The sequence below is a fragment of the Odocoileus virginianus genome, chromosome 14, assembly GCF_023699985.2.
Source record: "Odocoileus virginianus isolate 20LAN1187 ecotype Illinois chromosome 14, Ovbor_1.2, whole genome shotgun sequence".
In the NCBI taxonomy this organism is placed as follows: Eukaryota; Metazoa; Chordata; class Mammalia; order Artiodactyla; family Cervidae; genus Odocoileus; species Odocoileus virginianus.
Genome location: NC_069687.1, coordinates 9,588,562 through 9,610,078, shown reverse-complemented (window position 1 = coordinate 9,610,078; position 21,517 = coordinate 9,588,562). Strand labels below are relative to the sequence as shown.

Sequence of the window (21,517 nt, the reverse complement as noted above, 5' to 3'; positions counted from 1 at the left end):
CTGATGACTCAGATAGCCGCCTTTCGTTCTAAAATTTCATTTATATATAGCCAAACTTTGATCTGAGCTTCCCTAGTGCCTCAGTGGTAAAGAATCTACCTGTAATGCAGGAGATGCGGGTCCAATCCCTGGGTCAGGAAGATCCTCTGGAGAAGGGAATGGCAACCTACTCCAGGATTCCTGCCTGGAGAATCCCAGGGACAGAGGAGCTTGGTGGCCTAGAGTCCACAGGATCTCAAGAGTCAGAGACAAGTGAGCAACCAAACCACCCACCACCACCAAACTTTGATCTTGGAAATTAAGATCTCAAAAGATAATTTAGTCTGTTAGAGCCAGTTTGAGAATCAAGCCCAGAGTGCCTTTCTAACTATGTCAACTCCCACCATCTCCAACAACTCTGTAATTTAAACAATGAAGCCTGTCCTTCCCCAAAGTATCAACTCCGCAGCAGAGGTCTCCTCCTCCTTCAAATGGCACGTGAGGGGAGCTTTTGCTTTTTCACCTCCCTCAGTGATTATTTATTGCTTTCTGGGACAGATGTTCAACTGAAACAGACCATAATTAGCATTGGCCAATAAATCACCTTAAACCTTGTAGAAACAGAAGGTGTGAGCCTGATCTGAAGAGTGCTGTCCTGTCTGGTTTTCTAGAAAAGACTTACTCTGCACCATGGGCATCTCCTCCGCACACACTGCAGTGTCAGTGTGATCCTTCTAGAGACCAGCTAAAGAGTGTCCAGTCATTTGGGCTGACCTTCCCTTCCTGTCTACTAGTCCCCAAGTACCAATGAGCTTTAGAAAATGTCTCTTAAATGCATGACTTTCCCTTCCTTCCTACCATGGCCATTATCCCAATTGAGATTTCCTCCATTTCTTCTGATTTCCTTTTTCTCCACTCCAGGAAATCCATGGTCTCTAGTGTCTCCACCCATTATCTCATTAGGTGCTCAGATTTGCAGAGATGAAGATTTTAGAGCACGAATAATGAAGTGTGATAGGAGCAGGCACTCTGAAGCCACACTGCCTTGCTGGCACCAGGCTTGGCGTGACTGCTGTGTGTTCTCAGGCAGTGGGACCCTCAGCGATGTCAGCATACATGGGGATTTCTGCACTTTTATTGAGATCCTGTTAGGATTCCAGGGATTAATAGATATAAGCTGCTCAGGGCAGTCCCTGGAGCTTCATAAGCCCTAAGGGAAGGGGAGCTGGTTTGCTGTCCTTGCCTTCATCATCTATGATGTCATACATGAGGAAATGGACTAGAGTCCACCAGATCTGCTGTGTTCTGGCCCTGGATTTTTTTTTTTTTTTCAACACACACCCACTCCAGCAGGCATGAATTTAATCCAAGTAATGACTTGGGAATGCCACTTTGTAAACCTCTGGCGTTTTCTCTGTTATCGCAAAGTACATAGTTTAATTAAGGCTTACTGTTTTCTGAAGCTGATGTCTCGCTAAAGCGAAGAAGAATTAACAATTCTAAATGAAGTCTTTCTAAATTCATGTAAAGGGGACTTCCCTGGTGGTGGTTCGGGGGTTAAGAAGCCAGCTCTCAATGCAGGGACCACAGGGTCGATCCCTGATCAGGGAACCAAGAGCCCGTGTTCCTCAGAGCAGTGTAAGCCCACACACCACAACTACCGACTGAGCCCTCAAGCCACGACTAGAGTCCACGTGCCACAACAATAGATCCTGTGTGATGCAATTAAGAGCTGACACAGCCAAATAAATAATTTTTTTATTTTAAATCCATGTAAAGAAAATGAGTGCACATGAGCAGGAAAACTAAAAGAGCTAGTCAATTCAAGGAGAAACTGACCATATATTTTAGTGCATGTTAATACGACCTGTAAGTGACTGTGAATTCTTAATGCAAGAAACGAACACTTCTGCCTTTCTGTCTGCTGACACTGACTTCTGCCCCGCTCCTGGTGGACAGCAGGCTTCCCCTGGCCAACACCTGGAATCTCTAAGGAGAGGCTTTTTGAAGAAGCAGTACCACTCCCTGAGGTGTCAAGGTTTCTCCCACAGAGTGACTTCTACTTAGGGAGGAATTTTCAACCCATTAATGATGATGTGTGTGTACGACTTAAATAGTTGCCTGGATGTTAGTCAACCACAACTCCCGGAGTTGGAGACCGAAGACAAAAACAGCTTTTCATCTTCATCTTACCGAGTGTGTGACGCTGGCGGACCTCTGCACACCCCTGTTCACACTCCTCAGAATAGTGACAAAGATACGAGGACTTTTTTTTCAGTGCAGTTTATTTTGTGGTTTTTGGGCTGCCTTGTGGCTTAGAGGTAAGGAATCCACCCGCCAAGCAGGAGGCACAGGTTTGATCCCTAGGTTGGCAAGATTCCCTGGGTTGGCAAGATCCCCTGGAGAAGGAGATGGTAACCCACTGAAGTATTCTTGCCTGGAGAATCCCATGGATTGAGGAGCCTGGTGGGCTACAGTCCATGGGGTTGCAGAAGAATGGGACATGAGTCAGCGCCTAAACAACAACATGATCTTTAGTTAATTTGTATATTTGAAAACATATGGAGACGTTGGTATGACAGCCAGGATGCTCCCCTAGGTTTAACGGCGAGTCCCATGTCCCTGAACTCTTCAGTTCCCTTGGAATGTCTCCCCACTGTCCAGGTAGAACTAGTGTGTCTTGATCAGATCAAGGGCACATACACCCTTGATTTTGATCCGTTTCTCAGAAAACAGTTTCCTGTCTGCTTTCTGGCTTCCAGGGCTGAGGTATTTTGAACGGACCTCTGGGCTTAGCTTTGAGGACTGTCCCACGACAGGCGACAAAGAACTCACCGGGTCCCCTTAGGTCCGTGTCCTAAGGTGCACCTGCTGGAAGGTGGCGTCTGCTTTTGATGCTCTAACAGGACGTGGTGACTAACTGTTGCTCGTAGTTCAAGATTCTTCTGGAGCAATTAATGGCACTAAAAGCAACATTCCATTTCCCTGGGTGGAATTTTAAGACCCAGTCTCTTTCTCTCCCCCTGAACATCCCAAGAAGTCCTCTTACGTTGTCCGCATTCCCCCATGGATTCACATCATATCCTCAAGGATGCAGCCTCGTTTTGCCTCTAACCCAAGCAAGGCTTCATGGAAAGTTGTAAGGTCGTGAGGAAAAAAAAAATCTTCATTTAAAGCCCCAAACTATAAATGCTTCTGAAATCTCTGAAAAATTTGTATTTTCTACCCCAGTGCACAGTAATGTTAATAAAGTTAATTGAGTTAGTTATACGTAAATTTTACTTTTATTATAAAGAAATTAAGAATTGTCTTCTAATTTTCACCTTTTTCATATTCTTGTATATCTGTGCTCTCTAAAATTGGAGTGAATAAACGCCATTCACTTGAAACCTAGTAATCAACAGGAAAAATGATTCTAAAATGCATGCGATGTTTTGGCTATTGTCCTGTTTTGTCCTTGCCAGGTGCTATGTCAGGGTTGTAATATTATGATATATTGCTCATTGTCGCAATTGCGTTTGTCAGACTACATCTAGGCTCCATGCTTGAGATGTGTGAACAAAGTAATGAGACAGAGAATCTTTGTTTGTTTTCATGGAGTATTGATCAGATGCACCACTGATTCTATAAAAGAGCAGATTTGATTATTTCATGATGTGTATTTCAGCAGCACATAAATCATATTTTTAATTGAAATTGCTTCAAAAGGGGGCTTTCAATTGCCACCTTTCTATTCTGCCTGGAGAACATTTGTAGGTTTCCAGAGATAATCTTATGAATCTACTCAGAACTGACAAGTTTGTTTGACTTGCTAATTACATATGCAAGTAAGTTCATCAGAGCAAAGCAAAGTCATGCCATCTCTTTAAAAGGCAAATAACCAGGACGTAACAGTGTTTTGGCTTTATAGACTGTTAAATTAGTTATATGAAATTAAAGAATTTTAACAATTATATTGACATTTCCAAAAGTTTGTGCACTCTTGTATATCTGTTTTGACTTTCATTGCTGTGGAGATGCATTGTCGTGGTGGGGGGTGGGGGTGGGGGTGGGCGTGGTGCATGGCCAGTTCAAGGCATTGTGTCAGGGTGGACTGTCCTGAAAGAAATAGCCAAAGAAATCACAGTGGGAAGCTGCCCGTTGTTAGGTACAATGCTGACCACTCACCATAAAGGGCCTCTGCTTTTCTGCCATAGCTCACTCCCCTCCATTGAGCAGTGACCTTCAGAAGGCTAGGGACCAAGGGGAAAGCCCTTGGCTACAATTCATTGCTGTCTTCCTAGCATCCACCCCATCCTTCTAATTTTGCAGTCAGTTCCCACCTCTGCCCCATCACTGATCCCTCTTCCCTTCCAGAGGCTCTGCCATGTCTCAGCCTACCCATTACCTGGCATCAGAGACCAGCCCTTGACTCTGTCTTCATGCCTGACAGTTTCCACAGCAGCAGTGGGGAAAATATGTTCTTGGCAACCAGAATGAAACTCTGAATTCATTCCCCATAGGTGCACTGTAGTCCTGGTGATTAGCCTATAATACCATCAGTATGGACTAAACGACTTTTTGCAAGCTATTGCAAACTTCGCCATCTGGTATAGACAAATTTCTTGGGACTCTATTTTTGAAATTACAAGGAAAGGGATTGCATTTGTACTTTTGCTATACCCTTCATGATGAAATTGGGACTGGATGAAAATGGTTTTTTTCCTTGCTTGACTTTTTTTTCCAGAAACTGTATAGATTCCAAAATACCAAGTCTTACCTGTACTAACTAATCATCTTTGTATTCAATTTCCAATGATGGAAAAGCATTTTGCATTGTTTAGAAGTTCCATCAGCGAATTAGAGGGAAGGGGGAGGTCTTAAATGCAGAGGTTATATGAACTGATCCTTATTAAGTGAAGAAATTGTTTTCCCGGAAAAAAAGAAAAAATGGCCTATATCATGTCAAGTCTGCGGTCTTATTTGAAATAAAAAGCCATGTTCTATTTTTAAAAGAAAGAAGGAACTTGAAATTTGCTTACACTCCTTAGAAATGATACTATAGTCTAAAACAGCCGAAGAGGAAGATTAAGGATGGGATTATGGATCGGACCTGGGTCTCCAGCATTGCAAGCAGATTCTTTACCATCTGAGCCACCAGGGAAACCCGTGTATATAATTATCCTCCTTCAAAAAAGGAGTAACTTTGTACTATGGTTGAGGTAACAAGAGGGAACTTGAGTTACCAAGTCCCTCTCCCTCACCCAACTCCCTCTACTTCCCCCAGTCCCCTCTCAAACACACATACTAGAAAACAGTAATCCTCTTAAACGCTTCTGTACTTCTTTTCATCCCCAAAGTGAATATGAAATTTGATTAAAGAAAATTTGCTTACAAAGGAAATGGGCAAACTGTTGCAAAGATCCCATCTAAAAAGAAAGAAAATAAAAACGACATTTTCTCGTACAAAGTATAACTAAATAATGAGGCCAAGAATTCCTTTCTCCATCTCTTGCAGTGTCAGCCAGCTTAGCAGCACCAGTTTGAACACTGTATCTTCTCTTTGTTCTTCTGCTGTGCATTGCTGTGATGGCAAAGATAACTAGCCCTCAGAGATCATGTGAGATCAGGTTAAATTCTACATTGTATGAGAGTTATTAATATTTTACACACTGCCTACCCTTCAAGCTTTGAGTATTACATCACTATTTATACAACAGAACTTGTTACTGATTGGAAGGTTTTGAGTGTTCGAGCATCCTATTAATATAGGAGGAGATATATTAATGCAATTAACATGTACCAAAAGGAAGACTTCTAAATTATTTCAAATGTTTCCAACATTGTCTGATCCAAAAATAAGTACTTGATTAACTAATTTGTCTTGTAAGAAATGTCTCTATGTAGGTCAGGATGAGATCATTTGGGAAAAGAAAAATCTACTCTTTGGAGAACTTTTACACCACAAAAAAAAAAAAGAAAAAATCTCATTTAAGAGCTGGAGTCGAATTATATGGTCATTTTAGTTCTCAGAATTCAAAGCATAGATGGCTGGAATCATGCGCGTGTGATAATTCTAGGCTACTCTCAATAAATAATACATGTCATTTCTGCTTCACTGAGGCTGTCACTTACTGCTCTAAATGACTTTCAATGCAGGGCCCAGCCTGCTGTCCCAGAGTGCACTTCAGCTCAATTCCAAACCTGAAGGGTCCTTCCAGTATCCAGCCAGCTACCATAGCAACCAGACCCTGGCTCTGGGTGAGACAGCCCCGTCGCAGCTCCCCGCCCGCAGCACACAAGCCCGAGGTGCGGGCCAGAGTTTCAGCCAGGTACGTGCTGGGGATGGGATGCTCTGCGGTGTTGATCCTTGGGCTCCAAGGGGCCAAGCGGGAAGCAGGGCTGTCAGATGGCTATGGTGTCCCCGCCTGCCTTTTTTACGAGGGCCCTGCAACTTTGGAGAGATGCTCTCGGTGCCGATACGATTATAGAATAACTCGAATTACAAGCATCTTTTTTGTGGGATATATCTGTCAATTGCTCATGCTCTTTCTGCTTTAAATACACTTACCTAGGTGAATATGCAAATGTGTGTCTAGTTCCTATTTCTGTGTTGATTATAAATATGACGTGCATGATGAGTTTGTGAGGGTACCTGAAACACATTCTCTCTCCTTAAAAAAAAAAGTGTGAAATTATTCTTTGGGGTTAATCATATAAAGGAACATAGTATAAATGCATCATCACATATATATATACAGAACTGTCCTGAAAATAATTGTGGTTGGGTTGGAATATTTACACTTTGTCAAGTTTGATTTTGAAATGGGCCCTCAGTCGTTTCCTTAAGATGTGTACTTGCTCTTGTGGTTTTAATGTACACATTTATTAGCTGCAGTTAAAAATCAACTCTTGGTAAAAAGAAGTGGCTACCAACCCCAATTAAGAAAAAAATTATTGTAAATGTTGTGATATATACATGTGTGTGTATTTATGTGTGTGTGTGTACTACCTAATACTTTAGTTTTGATCATTTTGGGGTGCAGGCTATATTTGATCAACCCACCAGAATTAATATACTGAAGGGCTATCTTGTTTTAAGCTACTTTATACTTATTTTTTCGTATAAAGGGACATGAGACCCTCTTAATCTCTGTGCATCATTCCTGGAATGAAGAACTACAACCCCAAAAGCACCCCTTAAACTGACAAGTTTAATTTCATCCTTTCTGCATTTATTGGGCAGTTCCTCTGCCAGAAATCCTTGCCCAGGCACACTACCTACTCCAAGCTCCTGCATCAACCAAACCCATCTCTATCACCAATTCATTGCTATTAGGCATCCATGTATCTTCCCAACAAAACTGAAAACCACTCGAGGGCAGGGCTATTTTCATTTTTTATCACCATCCATATGACCACCAAGACATGTCTGCTGGCAGAGAGGAGGCAAGGCAAGTTAGAATGGCATCATGCAGTCATCCTGAGATGCCTTTTTGAGGTGATAGTACATAAATGAAGCATAAGCTGAAAAGTCCCAATGCGTTTAAATTATTTTAAAGTTAAATGATTGTCCCAGCTATCCATTATCTATGATTGTCTTTTTCAGGCCAAACCTTTGCCCATCAGTGGCAGTGTAACTTTTACCTTCTTGTGATGTCAAGGTGATGTGGATAAAGTGGAATGGTAAATAAATCATTCCACTGTGAGGGGCCCGTTGCCCCATGGGGGTCCAGGGTGTGACTCTAGTTCAAAGATCTGGTGGTGTGTGATGCTCAAGAAGGAAAAGACCTTGAATTCATTGCATCCAGTTCCACACACACAGACTAACCCTGGAACTGTGCTAGTTCCCAGCTCCTGGATCACTGCTCTTGAAAACACTGGTCTGTTCTATCTCCCTTACAGAAATCTGATAAGACACAAGAGGGAATGTCTAAAAAACAGTTTTTTAATTAATTAGAAAAAATTATTTTATATACTTTCATTTATCATATATGCAAAATAGTTCTTATTTGCTTATGTAAAAACATTATATAATGTTTGAAGTATTGAGTGATGTTATTAGCATAGAAAATGTTATTAGATCTTTTTTAGTCTCATTTTTTTTTATTAAAATATGAAGCTATAGGATTTTTTTCTCTAGGTACAGATTTTTTTTCCTCTAAATAGCATCCCATTCTTGAACCCTCTTTTAATCTTCCCATCTATACTGACCTCTCTCTGACCATGATATACTGATCGTGGTGGGATATATATAATTTTGAATTCTTTGGGAGTAAATAAATGATTACAGACCTTTTTTTTGTTCCTTTTTTCCTTGTTGGTGATCTTATTTTTTATTTTTTATTAGTTGGAGGCTAGTTACTTTACAATATTGTAGTGGTTTTTGTCATACATTGACATGAATCAGCCATGGATTTACATGTATTCCCCATCCCGATTCCCCCTCCCACCTCCCTCTCCACCCGATCCCTCTGGGTCTTCCCAGTGCACCAGGTCCGAGCACTTGTCTCATGCATCCAACCTGGGCTGGTGATCTGTTTCACCCTAGATAATATACATGTTTCGATGCTGTTCTCTTGAAACATCCCACCCTCGCCTTTTCCCACAGAGTCCAAAAGTCTGTTCTATACATCTGTGTCTCTTTTTCTGTTTTGCATATAGGGTTATCATTACCATCTTTCTAAATTCCATATATATGTGTTAGTATACTGTAATGGTCTTTATCCTTCTGGCTTACTTCGCTCTGTATAATGGGCTCCAGTTTCATCCATCTCATTAGAACTGATTCAAATGAATTCTTTTTAATGGCTGAGTAATATTCCATGGTGTATATGTACCACAGGTTCCTTATCCATTTGTCTGCTGATGGGCATCTAGGTTGCTTCCATGTCCTGGCTATTATAAACAGTGCTACGATGAACATTGGGGTGCACGTGTCTCTTTCAGATCTGGTTTCCTCGATTACAGACCTTTTTTAACCCTTCTGTCTATCCACACTTCTAGGTCTAGCGAGGCAGAAATAGTCATAAATAAGGGATAATTTACATTCAGATTAACTTATGAAAGCTCTGAATTCAGCCTTGGCCAGTTCCCTAGAACTTATGAGACCTGGAGCTAGTGAAGCAGTACAGCTCTCCCTCTCCTTTATTTTATCTTAAACTCTTTTCACACTCATGCTTGGCGTCCTCTCATAAATATTTAAGACCCTGTAATTTGAGTTAAAACATTAAGTCAAATGAAAAAAAATCACATTTCCCATAGCTGAGCATCATGGAAAATGGAAAAATCAGTATCAATGGAAAAATCAGTATCAAGAGAAAAATCAGTTCATTATCAGGTTAACGTGTGAGTATCTTATGCACTCAGTTCATACATAGCTCTGTGAGGACTATTAAACCAAAGCTTTCTTATTTATAAAATCAATAGTTACCATTTACTGAGACCCGGAAGTAATCTGTTTTACATACATCCTCTTATTTAATCCCCGCCACATTTACATTTTAAATTTAAATTATCATTTACATCTTAAATATGCAGAAACTCAAACTCCGTGCATTTAGAAGAGTTGCCAGGCACCATTTTAAGGTAGCAGCAGTAAGAATGGGAACAGAATCTTGACTGAATTGAAGCCTAATCATTTTGAGGGAGTGTTTCATAGGTTTCCTTTTATATATTGACTGTTTCAATTAAATGTATCTACAGCTTGATCCTAGTAAGAACTCTATACGTGTAGAGCAGCAATATGCTGATTTATCTTCCACGTTGGAGTTCCACTTGTTGGAGTTAATTCTATCATCTACCAGTTGCCATGGGAGTAAAACAGTAGCTCAAAGGACAGATTGGGCCTCACATTAAAAGTCTGCTTTAAAGTTTAATCAGAAACTGTAACTAGGTTGTGAAGATATCAAAGCTGTGCATTTGAAGGCATCTATCAATGTGCATATTCAAGGTGATCACTTCAGTTAGAGTCATAGGTTACTGGTCTGCACTCATTTATCTGACCAGTGGGTGGTTGCAGTCTGAATATTCAAACAAGGGGGTTGTTCTAATCCACTTGGTTAACAGGATGGAGGCTACTGATGGATTGCTGAATCCTATTTATTTAAGCAGAGCATCACATCTGGGTACCATGATTCACTCTCAGCTTCAGCATGCTGCAATATGAAAGGCATGTTTTAGCGTGATTTCACAATCATGTCAGAGAAATGCTGAACAAGTACACCAGTACTTTTACTCAGCCTTTAGTGTGCTACCCTTGAAATAAGGAGGTCACATGTCATCCCCATAACATCTCCTTTGCTCAACTTGTCCCGAGAATCCCCGTCTTCCAGTCGTTTCCCAGAGCCCTGTGACACATTCTTTTCAATATTCTAAATAGTGTTCAAGCTCACTTCTGCCAAGCTATATTAAATTTTAGAATATCCTGTCATCATCAAGTGCCAAAAGGGCTATGAAAGTTCAAATAATGGCTCACAGATGCCAGACAAGGTTAATAAGGTCAGTAACCAAGTAACACAAAAACAGTTCACTTTAGGGAACCTAAAAAAAATATGTAATTCTAAAGTAAAGCAAATGGTTTTCTATCTGGCTCATAAATCATGTCAGAGTATAATTTCAAAGGAGTATCACAAATATTCAAAGATTTGGGTGTCAGCTTTTAACCAATACTAGTTTATTCAGCATGATAAATGTTTGTGGGGTTATCATCACCAGGCTTCATATCAGGCCCTGGTGCATGGTCTGCATTACCATACTGGGTCAAGCTGAGTCACAAAATTACCAGAGAATTCTAGTTCTCTGGCGTGACCCTAACTGAAGTCTTTGAAGTCATTCTCCTCAGACTCTAAGATGAATTCATGGGACTCAGCTGGAGGAGAGAGTATAAGACCCTTCCCATCAGATCCCAGTGCCTTTCTGGAAAGTCACTTGAGCTGATTCAGTTATCCTTTGCCCCACCACCGTGTTCCACTTAGCTATCCTGCCAGCTCCCCTTCTCATCCAGGTGTGTAGACTATCCCTCCATCCCTCCCTTCTTCCTCCAAGTCAACCTTAGCCTTCATGTAGCTCCTGGTAGGTACCCCCAATCAAAATAGAGCTGTTTTTTCCATTACATTTATATATATATATATATATAGGCTATTCTTTGATGCCTTCGAGATGTTATGTGTGTTTACTGTGTGCTGAGCTGTATATTTGCTTACCATGGAGAAGAGAACAGACATGGTCCCTGTCCTCAAGGCCTGTCTATTCTAGCAGCAGCGACGGGAGCGCAGAAAATCAATAAAGTGAATAAGTGAATCACATAGTTTGTTAGCAGATGATGAATTCAGAGAGGAGGGAATGGATACGGACGAGGATAAGCAGGTTCTGCTGTTCGGGATGGGTGTGGTACATGGGGCCTCGTGGAGCAGATGACATGACTCTGGGGCAAAGACAATAGAGGAGAAGAGTCAGGAGCTGTGCCTCTGTCTGGGGGACAGCAAAGGCCGTGGCTGTTGGATGTCAACCTGGCATGTTGACTGGGCCAGCAGTGAGGGCCAGGTGGCCAGAGTGGGAAAGTAGATGGAAAACTGACTTGATCATCATCTTGTCTTTCACTCGAGTAAAATGAGGAGCTGGTAGAGAATTCTGAGCAGAGGTACAACATGCCTGACTTATGAGTTGAAAGCCTCGTTCGGTCATTTCACATATAATATCCCATAGTACAGTGCATGTAAGTCTGTTTCCTCCTATCAAATTGCCTTGTCACAAAAGTGGAAATCATACAAAATATTAATCTCCACATCTTGAGTGACTGGCCCAGGGTTCACCAAATATTTATCACATTCCTCAAACCCCAGCCTTCTTCTTTATACTCATACTACAAAGGCTTGTGGGTGGTGAGAGGATTAAGAAGTTAGGTCTTTTCCAGCCTTCACTTGCTTCCACTCACATCCAATTTCCTATGGGTTATATGAAATGTCAAATGTAAATCTTCCAGCACAGCAGAGTCTCTCTAAAAATGTTGGTTTCCCCCATGTCCAAACACAAGGTAGTTGTGAGAAACACATTCACCAGCCCAAAACCAAGGGATGGACCCGGAGACATGAAGCACGGCAAAAGCAAGACTTTTAATGATTTGCAAGATCGGGTGTCTGGTGGGCAGGCACACCAGGGCTGTTACAGTAAGCAATTTATTCCCTAACACGCAGGTCCCTCCCCCTGGTTCCTCACTGGCTGAGTACTATGGGATGTACAATCTTCCCCAAGGTCACCTAAGTTTCATTATTTCTCCCTTCCCAACTTACATCCCCATTTTTCAACAAAGGCTTTCTTGCTGGTGTATCACTTCCCCCAGCATCCTGTTTGCCTAGGGAATCTCCAGGTACATGAACTGTGTCTCTCCTGCAAGTCATTAGGCAAGTTTAGAACCAGGGCACAGGCAGTGGGTGGAGTCCTATCTATTTAGGATGCAGTCTGATCTCCCTCCCCCAATCCTACCTTTCTTCATCTAGAGTCCAGGCCTCAACTTTATCATGTCCGTAAGTTTAGCTGTTAGTACTCTTCCACTCAGCCTTAGCTACTGTGTCTCGAAAATGGACCACTTCAAGTTTCTATTTCTTACAGTAGTCTCATCAAGTACTTCATGCCTCAGAGTGAGAAAAGAAGCAAGAAATAGAGAGTATGCACCTGTACACAGAACACTGGTAAAGAAGTACGGGAACCTGAAGATTTTAAAACCACATTCACACTGTCCAGCAGAACTAAAGTGAGCCTGTCTACCTTATAATCATAGGAAATTCCTGCTTCCTGCAGGAGATTAAGAATTGCATGATTGTCCTATAAAAATAATACTCGAACAATGGTAGATACACTAGAAAAAGAAGTAAGCTTTTTGAGAAGCAAAAAGCAAAAAGCTTTTGATCTGGCCTGTCTACTTAATGTGGCGCTGACTTTTAAGTCTTAAAAGTTCTCATTTGCACTGTATCATAGTAATAAATACACCATCTGCTCACATCTGCCAAAAACTGATGAGTTTGACCATTGCTTATTGGTGCACCTTCATGCTAGGTGGATTGAAGACCAAGGGGATGGAGAACTCTGGATGGCAGTGGGATGGACACAGGGACACACCTGGTTCCAAGGAGGACCCAACCGTCCAATGAACACTTGCATCTTGATTGCTGAATGCAAAAAGTTGCACAGGTGCCTAGTTTGACATCATTCCAGTTTGCTGAATTAGGAAAGAACTTGTTGCTGGGTGGCACCTGTAAAGAGAAAAGTCACTAAAAAACTTGGAAAACACAAAATTGCTGAGATGTCTTTAGCGTAGAATGTATATATTTATACTGCATTTGCAGGAGAAATCATGTCATTTTGTACGCTTCGTCTGGCATATCTGCAGGAAACTCGTACTTTGTTTTTAAAAGCGTTTTCAGATAATTACGTGTTGGAAATCCTTTCTCAGTGCTCTGCTTTAAATTTTTACCCATTTTCTTTTTCTGGTAGAAGTATATTTAATCTGGTTTCAATAGCTGAGGCATTCCTCATTGTGGGCAGTGTGCGTGTGTGTGTTACTCTAACATTTCTTCTTCCGTGCAAATGTTTGTGTTATTAAAGTTATACCAAATGAGCCTCTTGCTGAAATAAAAGTTTTACATAGTGTATTTTTGCCAAGGCTCATGTTTCTTAGAAAGAGTTGACATCAAAAAGTCCCTCTTAAAGATAAATTTGCATAAGAGACTCATATCATTGCTTTCATTTTTTCTTCTCTATTTTCTTTCTACTTGGCTGTTATTGTTGATTAGCTAAATTGTGTCTGATTCTTTGCGGCCCCATGAACTGCAGCACCCCAGGCTTCCCTGTCCTTCACTATCTCCCGGAGTTTGCTCAAACTCATGTCCTTTGAGGCAGTGATGCCATCAAAGCATCTCATCCTCTGTCACCCCATTCTACTTAGTAGACCATAGTGTTGGCCACATGAAATACTTTTGAAGAATATTCACTGACAGTGTCCCTAATCATACTTTCATTAAAGTGAGGTTGGAGAGAAGGAAAAACCAGTACCTAAGGTACAAAAGTCTGTACTTCCCTTTTTATATGAGTGGCTTAGGGGCCCTGGAGCACTGGATCCACTTTGCTTACGTTGTTGTTCAGTCACTAAATCGTGTCCAGCTCTTTGTGACCCCAGGGATTGCAACAAGCCAGGCTTCCCTGTCCTTCACTATTTCCTGGAGTTTGTTTAAACTATGTCTATTGAGTTGGTGATGTTGTCTAACCACCTCATCCTCTGCTGCTCCCTTCTTTTGCCTTCAATCTTTGCCAGCATCATGTCTTTTCCAGTGAGTCAGCTCTTTGCATCAAGTGGCCAAAGTAGTGGCATTTTAGCTTCAGCATCAGTCCTTCCAATGAATATTCAGAGTTGATTTCCTTTACCATTGACTGGTTTGATCTCCTTGCAGTCCAAGGGATTCTCAAGAGTCTTCTCCAACACCACAGTTCAAAAGCATCAATTGTTTGGCGCTCAGCCTTTTTTTATGGTCCAACTCTCACATCTGTACATGACCACTGGAAAAAACCATAGATTTGAGTAGATGGATCTTCGTTGGCAAAGTAATGTCTCTGCTTTTTAATATGCTGTATAGGTCTGTCCTAACTTTCCTTCCAAGGAGCAAGTGTCTTAATTTCATGGCTGCAATTACTGTCAACAGTGATTTTGGAGCCCAAGAAAGTAAAATCTGTCACTGTTTCCACTTTTTCCCCAATTCTGTTTGCCAGGAAGCGATGGGACTGGATGCCATGATCTTTGGTTTTTGAATGTTGAGTTTTAAGCCAGATTTTCCTCACTTCATCCGAGTGGTAATGACTTCAGGGATGGCGTGTGGGCTCCCCACAGAAGCTGTCTCTTCATTTTATGTTTCATATGAGTTTTCACCTAAAGCAGTGCTCCTCAAAGGAATTGCTAGACAAGGCACTTGATGATTTTATTTGGCCATTTCTGAAATCAGATCTTTTTCACAGAACCAGGATTTTCTATCTCGGGAATTATTTAAAGAGAGGCCTTTCTTCTGAAGACAGTTTCAAAAGAGAAGTTATTGAGATTTTGGGAGCTGTGATGATAGTGTTCAAGCAAATTGATTTTTCTCCCAGAGACTCAAAGGCACAAAACTTACTTTGTGGGTGTAGATTCGTTTTAGTGGCATATTACAGGCACATCTCATCTAAGACTTTGGCATTTTGGAGTTGGTGCTTTCTTCTTGTTTTCAAGTTGAGAGAGTAAATGGCTTTGTCCATAGTCTTGTACAAGCCTGGACGTCTGCACCACCTTACCCTAGTGAGTTCAACACATTCTCGGACATGTTAATCAGGAGCACGTAGCTGATATTGCAAAATCACGTTACCAGATCCTTCTGCTTCGGCAATGAATGTCTTCAAAGATGTACATAAAGATGTACATCATAAAGCCATGGATGCTGTTTTTTGGTTTCAAAAGTTATTCAGGCTTCTTTGTTCATCGAAAGAATGTTCCCCTGTCATTGCTGTTATTTTCTCACTGTTTTTTCCTCTCTCCATTTGCATTCCTTCAAACACCAGCCAGACCTCTTCCACCAGACCCACTGCTACATTCCCACGTTTGGGCTCTTCTGTGACCCTGGCCTGATGCCTCGTCCTTATTTTTCTCTCCCTCTCTGCCTCTTGTGACACTGTTTTTGTCCTGGAGCACCACTCCGGGCGGTGACCTCCATCCCACGACCAGGGTCACCTCCAGAGGAGAGAAACCCTGAGATGACTTATTAGGTTCACGAGTGTGATGGTGATGCCAGGAAGATGAACAGTGATGAATACAGACTGCTGATCTCTAGTCATTAGGCTCCCATCTGTGAAGCCACAGAACACAGGTTCCAGCTTCCCATTGCTGACATCTCTGACCCAGCTGCCTAGCATTCTGGGCAGACATTCCCCTTGACCCAGAGTTAGGGGCCTTACTGACAATTCCAGGAAACTTGGCAGGTCTAAATGCATCTTCACAAGAACTGCTTGTAAATCATGGGTCTGCTTTATAAAATGCGATTTTGCTCGGTGATACTGCTTACTCATGATCTGAAGTCAAGATTCCTTGGAGAGTTCAGGCTGTCAAGTCCCTAGTTAACTGGCTGTTAAGTGTTGGGTCTTTGTTTTGGTTTTTTACACATGGCCAAATCCCCAGAGAATGAGGCTTAAATAAGTTTCCAAGTTTGGAGAATTTTTCCCCCCTCATTGCTCTTATGCCATCTCTGCTTCTTTTACAGAAAATACAACCTAAAAAGGTCAATAAACAACAATGTGGGTATTAAGGTCTATGCCATGTTCTGGCCCAAGAGCACCATGTTTTGGGGATTGGAACTTCCCAATAAAAAACAGTATAATTGTGAGCCAGATAGTATTCTGAAACAAAAATTTTAGTTTTTTTTAATCTCCAAAAGAACGTCAAGAGAAAATATTCCATGTAGGAGGATTGCAGAGAGAATTTCAAGAGAAAATTTCATATTTTTACATGGAATATAATAGGCTTTTGTTAATGGATTATTGAGTTAATGAGTGAATTGCTGCATGGAACTTGAATACTTCTAGTTAATGGGAATAATACATATATTGCCTAAATTCCTATTTCAATATTCTTCCTACTACACTTTGAATATACATCCTCCCCTTAAACACTTTTGTAAAATAGGCATAAATCCACTGCATAATTACACAGTAGGATTCAGCATACCAAATGTAGACATACAAACACATGATGTAAAAATAACAACTGGAGTATATCCTAACTCTGACCCCCTGACACTCATATGTAAGCTGTAATGTAGATGAAATACTTCATCTTATAAAAGAGTTTTGATAAGTTAGTATCATTCATGTCTCACTGAAAAAAAACAAAACCCACAATCTTTTTTTTCCCCCTTGCAGTATAATATACATAAAATGTCCATAGAAATTAGAAGTAACGTCTTATTTTTCTCTTGATCATTTTCCCATAATGGGAAGCAAGAAAGGAGCAACAAGCAATTTAATGTGCACAGGACTCTGCCTATGGGAATTATTTCATCAGAGCATCTGCTTAAAAATGTTCCGCTTCCTTGTCAATTTCACATAGATGGGTTCCCCACTTTGGAGGGATGGAAAAGGCAATTAAAATAGTCCTTTGGTTTGAGACTGATTCAGACTGATGGGAGTGACAATCCCAATAGGAACTGCCCTGGTCAGTGTATTACTGTGTGATATTGTGTGATCCAGGACAATATTTGGGCTCCATCTTAAAATATTTCCAAAAATTCTTATGTCACCATTTATTAAGGATCTCATCATCAACATAAAATCTTTCAGTGCTCAGCACTTGTACACACACATTTCTAAATATTATAGTAGGATGTAGTGATCATTAAATTTTTTTTTTGGATTTACAGTATTATTTGTAGTGCTAACACATGTTTAATGGGGAATTGAGCTTCCATGACAGCAAAGTAGATGAAATTCTCTGTGTGTTGAAATGTGCTTATGTTATTTTTAATCCAGTGACCTAGGCCGTAATAAACCATCCTATGAATTGTATAGCTGTCTTAAAATGTATCCCTAAGAGTTGCTAAAAAGAAATTACATAATGGAATAAAATATAAACACAAGAGTGGAGACAAACTCCTAAAAGATTACTGTTCTGTCCAACCTATGCTAAAAAACAGATTTTTCTCTGTTTCTCTAAGAACGATTCTTAGGCACTTATTCTTGTGTAGGCTGATATAACAGAGTACAATACCTCCAGATTATTTATTAAAAACTGCAGAGGGCCTTGTATAACTGTGCAATCCAGAAAAGTAGCCACTAGACACATCTGACTATTTAAATTTAAGTTAATTCAAAGTAAATGTATGTTAAAATCCAGTGCATGTGTCTAGGGCCCATGCATCTATTGGCTACCATATTGGACAGTACAGATATAGAACATTTCCAACATAGACAATAACTATCTTAAAATGTATATGCAATTTTATTGTTTCATTGTGCTTAGTTGCTCAGTCCTGTCTAACTCTTTGTGACCCCATGGACTGTAGCCTGCCAGGCTCCTCTGTCCATGGGGATTCTCCAGGCAGGAATATTGGAGTGGGTTGCCATGCCCTCCTCCAGGAGATCTTCCCAACCCAGGGATCGAATCCAGATTTCCTACATTACAGGAGATTCTTTACCATCTGAAACATGAGGGAAGCCCCAAATTTAAGTTAATTCAAATTAAATGTATGTTAAAATCCAGCACATGAATCTAGGGCCCATGCGTATATTGGCTACCATATTGGACAGTATAGCTATAGAAAATTTCCAGCATAGACAATAACCAACTTAAAATGCACATGCAATTTTATTGTTTATGATATTTTGCTTATTAAAAAGCTACTGGCAAAATTTCACTGAGAGATCCTACAAAATTTTAAAAGGTTTTTGAATTGCTGCTGTAGCCTGTCAACATACCTGGAACTAGTGTGGCTGTTCTTAAAACTTATACAGATTTGAGAGCCATTTAAGAAACCTTATGAATAAGATTCAGCAGAGTTAGCACTTTCCCACCTGGAAGTTTCAACATAGTAAAAGCAGAAATAAAGTATTTTAACAATTTATTCAAGGTTTCCCTAGGATCCATGTTATTCTAATACTTAAATACTAAAATGCTACGTGATGTTGTTTCAATTTATATTAGTATACTTTAGTATTTATTTTATTGAAAGCTATGCTTACTGAGGAAGGCTTCCCTGGTAGCTCAGACAATAAAGAATCCTCCTCTCGATGCAGGAGATGCAGGTTCAATCCCTTGGTCAGGAAGATTCCCTGGAGAAGGAAATGGCAACCCACTAAAGCTTTCTTGCCTGGGAATGCCATGGACAGAGGATGCTGGCAGGCTACAATCCATGGGGTCACAACAAGTCGGACTCGACTTAGCGGCTAAACCACAATGATGCTGCTGAGGAAGTGGGTATTTTTGTCACATAGGGTTATTAATGTTATAAATCCAAATCCAAGACATAACAAAAAGTATTTGTTCTCTTGTAAGCAGGAGACTCTCAGGGACCCTAGGGGCTCTTTCTTGTGAGCAGGGACCCTCGGGGTTCTTTCTCCTCCTCATGCCCCTGTGAGAAAGGTTCCCAGAAATTCCTCTCAGAGGCTTTTCTTTCTGTCACCAGCTGGGTTCTGCATAGCGGAATGTTGCTTGGGCCCCAGGAGAGCTTCCAAAGAAAAGTAAAGAAAGATGGTCACTCTCTGTAGCTTAGCAGTAATTCTCAGCCCGACAGCATCTTCCAGGAGATTGTTAGAAATGCAGACTCTGAGGCCCACTTCAGAGCCCTCGATCAGAATCTCTTCTAGATTAGAGGCTTTCACACTTTAAATAAGCATCGTGATCACCTTGAAAAGGCAGATCCCGGGGCCCCTCCCCCAGAGTTTCCCACTCCAAAAGATGGGGTGATGCAGGTGCTGCTTCTGATGCCGGCTGATGGATTGGGGACCACACTTGGAAAACCACTGCTCTGGGGCTGGCTCATTCTCATATTCGATTCTACACTGGAATCACCTGGTGAGCTTCCCCAAAGCCTGATGGTTGAGTCCTACCTCCAGAGTCTCTGGATTAAATGGCTAGTGGATACAGCCTGAGTACTGAGTTGTTTTCCTTTTTGTCTTCAAAAACTTTCCCAACAATTAAAATATGCAGCTAGGTCTGAGAAACACAAGCTATGTAATTCATGCTCAGAACTTCTCCTGAGAGGGAAGCACAGCTGGATGTGAGCATCCACCACCCCCACCAATGACTCTGGATGATTCTAGACTGTTTCTCTGGGGTCCAGGTGAGCACAACAGCCGTACAGAGCTTCTCCACCATGGAATCCCTCTGGTCAAAGCCTCGGGACCAGCTTTGTTATCCATTCCTTCATTCACCCCATAAACATTTATGGTATCTCTGCTATGAATCCTTCTTGTTCTAGTTACTTCTTTGTTCATCACTGACCAAAATCATGGAGCTTACATTTTACTTTCATTCTTACCGTTAAAGTCAACATTGTCATGCTGAAGAAAAACCAGAACTGGAAAGTAGTTACAGCAATAAATATACCTTCTCTTTGGAAAAATATGTAAAGTATTGCAACAGGGGGAAGAGACTTCATTATAGAAGTGGGCTCAATGTCGAAAACAAGGAAAAGGAGGAATATTGACCTCTGGGTTGGGAAGATTCCCTGGAGGAGGGAATGGCAACCCACTCCAGGATCCTTGCCTGGGAAATCCCATGGACAGAGGAAGCTGGTGGACTACAGTCCATGGGGTCACAAAGAGTCAGACACAACACAGTGACTAAACAACACAGCCAGGGAGCAGGTTGATGGTCAGCAGATGGGTAATTACTAGGAGGAAATGTCAGGGGGAAGGGTATTCTGGCTAAACTGACTTAGAAGGATTCTTGCTAGAACTGGACAGTGCAGAGCCACGATGTGAAGAGAGTTCAGAGGTGCCTGACCACAGACAGCTTGGTCAAGAAGAAAAACTTCGTCAGTGGATTGATACACACACATACACACAAATATATAAAATATATACATCATGTATAAATGCACACACATATACCCACATATGTGATATATTCATGTGTAAATAAATATGTGCCCCCCCCACACCCCCTGCCCCCACACTGACTGTTTTTTAACAGACTCTAGGACACTCTTAAGAGGATTTTGATGTTGCTGCAGTTAAGATCTTCACTTGAAACTGACGTTCTAGATAAAATTTGGAACCTGGCATTGTGTGCGGATGGAAGTGCCGGGTCTGTTACTTGCCAGTTGCCATTCCAAAGCGGGTGGAGAGGCAAAACTGAAACTTTTAATAAGGGAAAACATCTGTCCAGTCTCTCTCCCCCTCCTCCCTCCATCTCACGCGGGTCCTCCTCCCCACCTGTTTCCCACCCCTAATTTCAAATACTGCCTTCCTCACTTTCTTTCTGTGGACAGTCCTACCTCCTTTTCACACAGGCCTGCTCTCAAAAACTTTTCTGCTCCTCCGGGAAAGCCTGGAAGATCCCAGAGGTCCGGCCCAGAAGTGGTTGACAATGTAGTGTTTTCATTCGAATGCAAATTTGTCTCTGGACCGGATTCAAGGAAAGTGCTTTCCCCTCCAACTGTCTCTCCAGCTCCACCCCGGCCCTTGTTGTCTTTTGTGTTCTTGTAAATAAATGAGAGGCAACTGGCTTTCAGTGTGAAGACACAGCTGCAGGGGGCTCTTAAAAGCGAGCTGGAGAGAGAGAGATGCTAAAAGATTTGGAGCCTGGCGTTAAAATCTAGAAAAGGGAGGCTTTTTTTTTTTTTAAAGTCTAGCCATTTACAATCGCTCTGCTTCCTCTGGACATGCTTTTTGTAAAGCTTGAAAGCCCAAGCATATTTATTCCGACTTCATTATCTCCCCCTCCTTTTAACTTATCCACAAAAAAGAGTCAACGGGAAAATGACAACAGAATAAACTCCACGAAGTTATGTTTAGTTCTTATGGTTCTCCAGATAAGTATGCGACTTGGTCA

At 41.3% G+C, this 21,517-nt stretch overlaps 1 protein-coding gene across 8 annotated transcripts in view; it reads left to right on the top strand.

Moving 5' to 3' along the window:
• The window catches only part of CTNND2 (catenin delta 2), a 1,048,486-nt gene that overhangs the window by 584,726 nt on the left and 442,243 nt on the right, over nucleotides 1-21,517 (top strand). For all 8 annotated transcript variants that reach the window (XM_070476489.1, XM_070476490.1, XM_070476493.1 and 5 more), the window contains one exon: nucleotides 6,118-6,290. In XM_070476489.1, coding sequence (XP_070332590.1) covers nucleotides 6,118-6,290 — 173 coding nt within the window. The remainder of the gene's footprint in view (nucleotides 1-6,117; nucleotides 6,291-21,517) is intronic.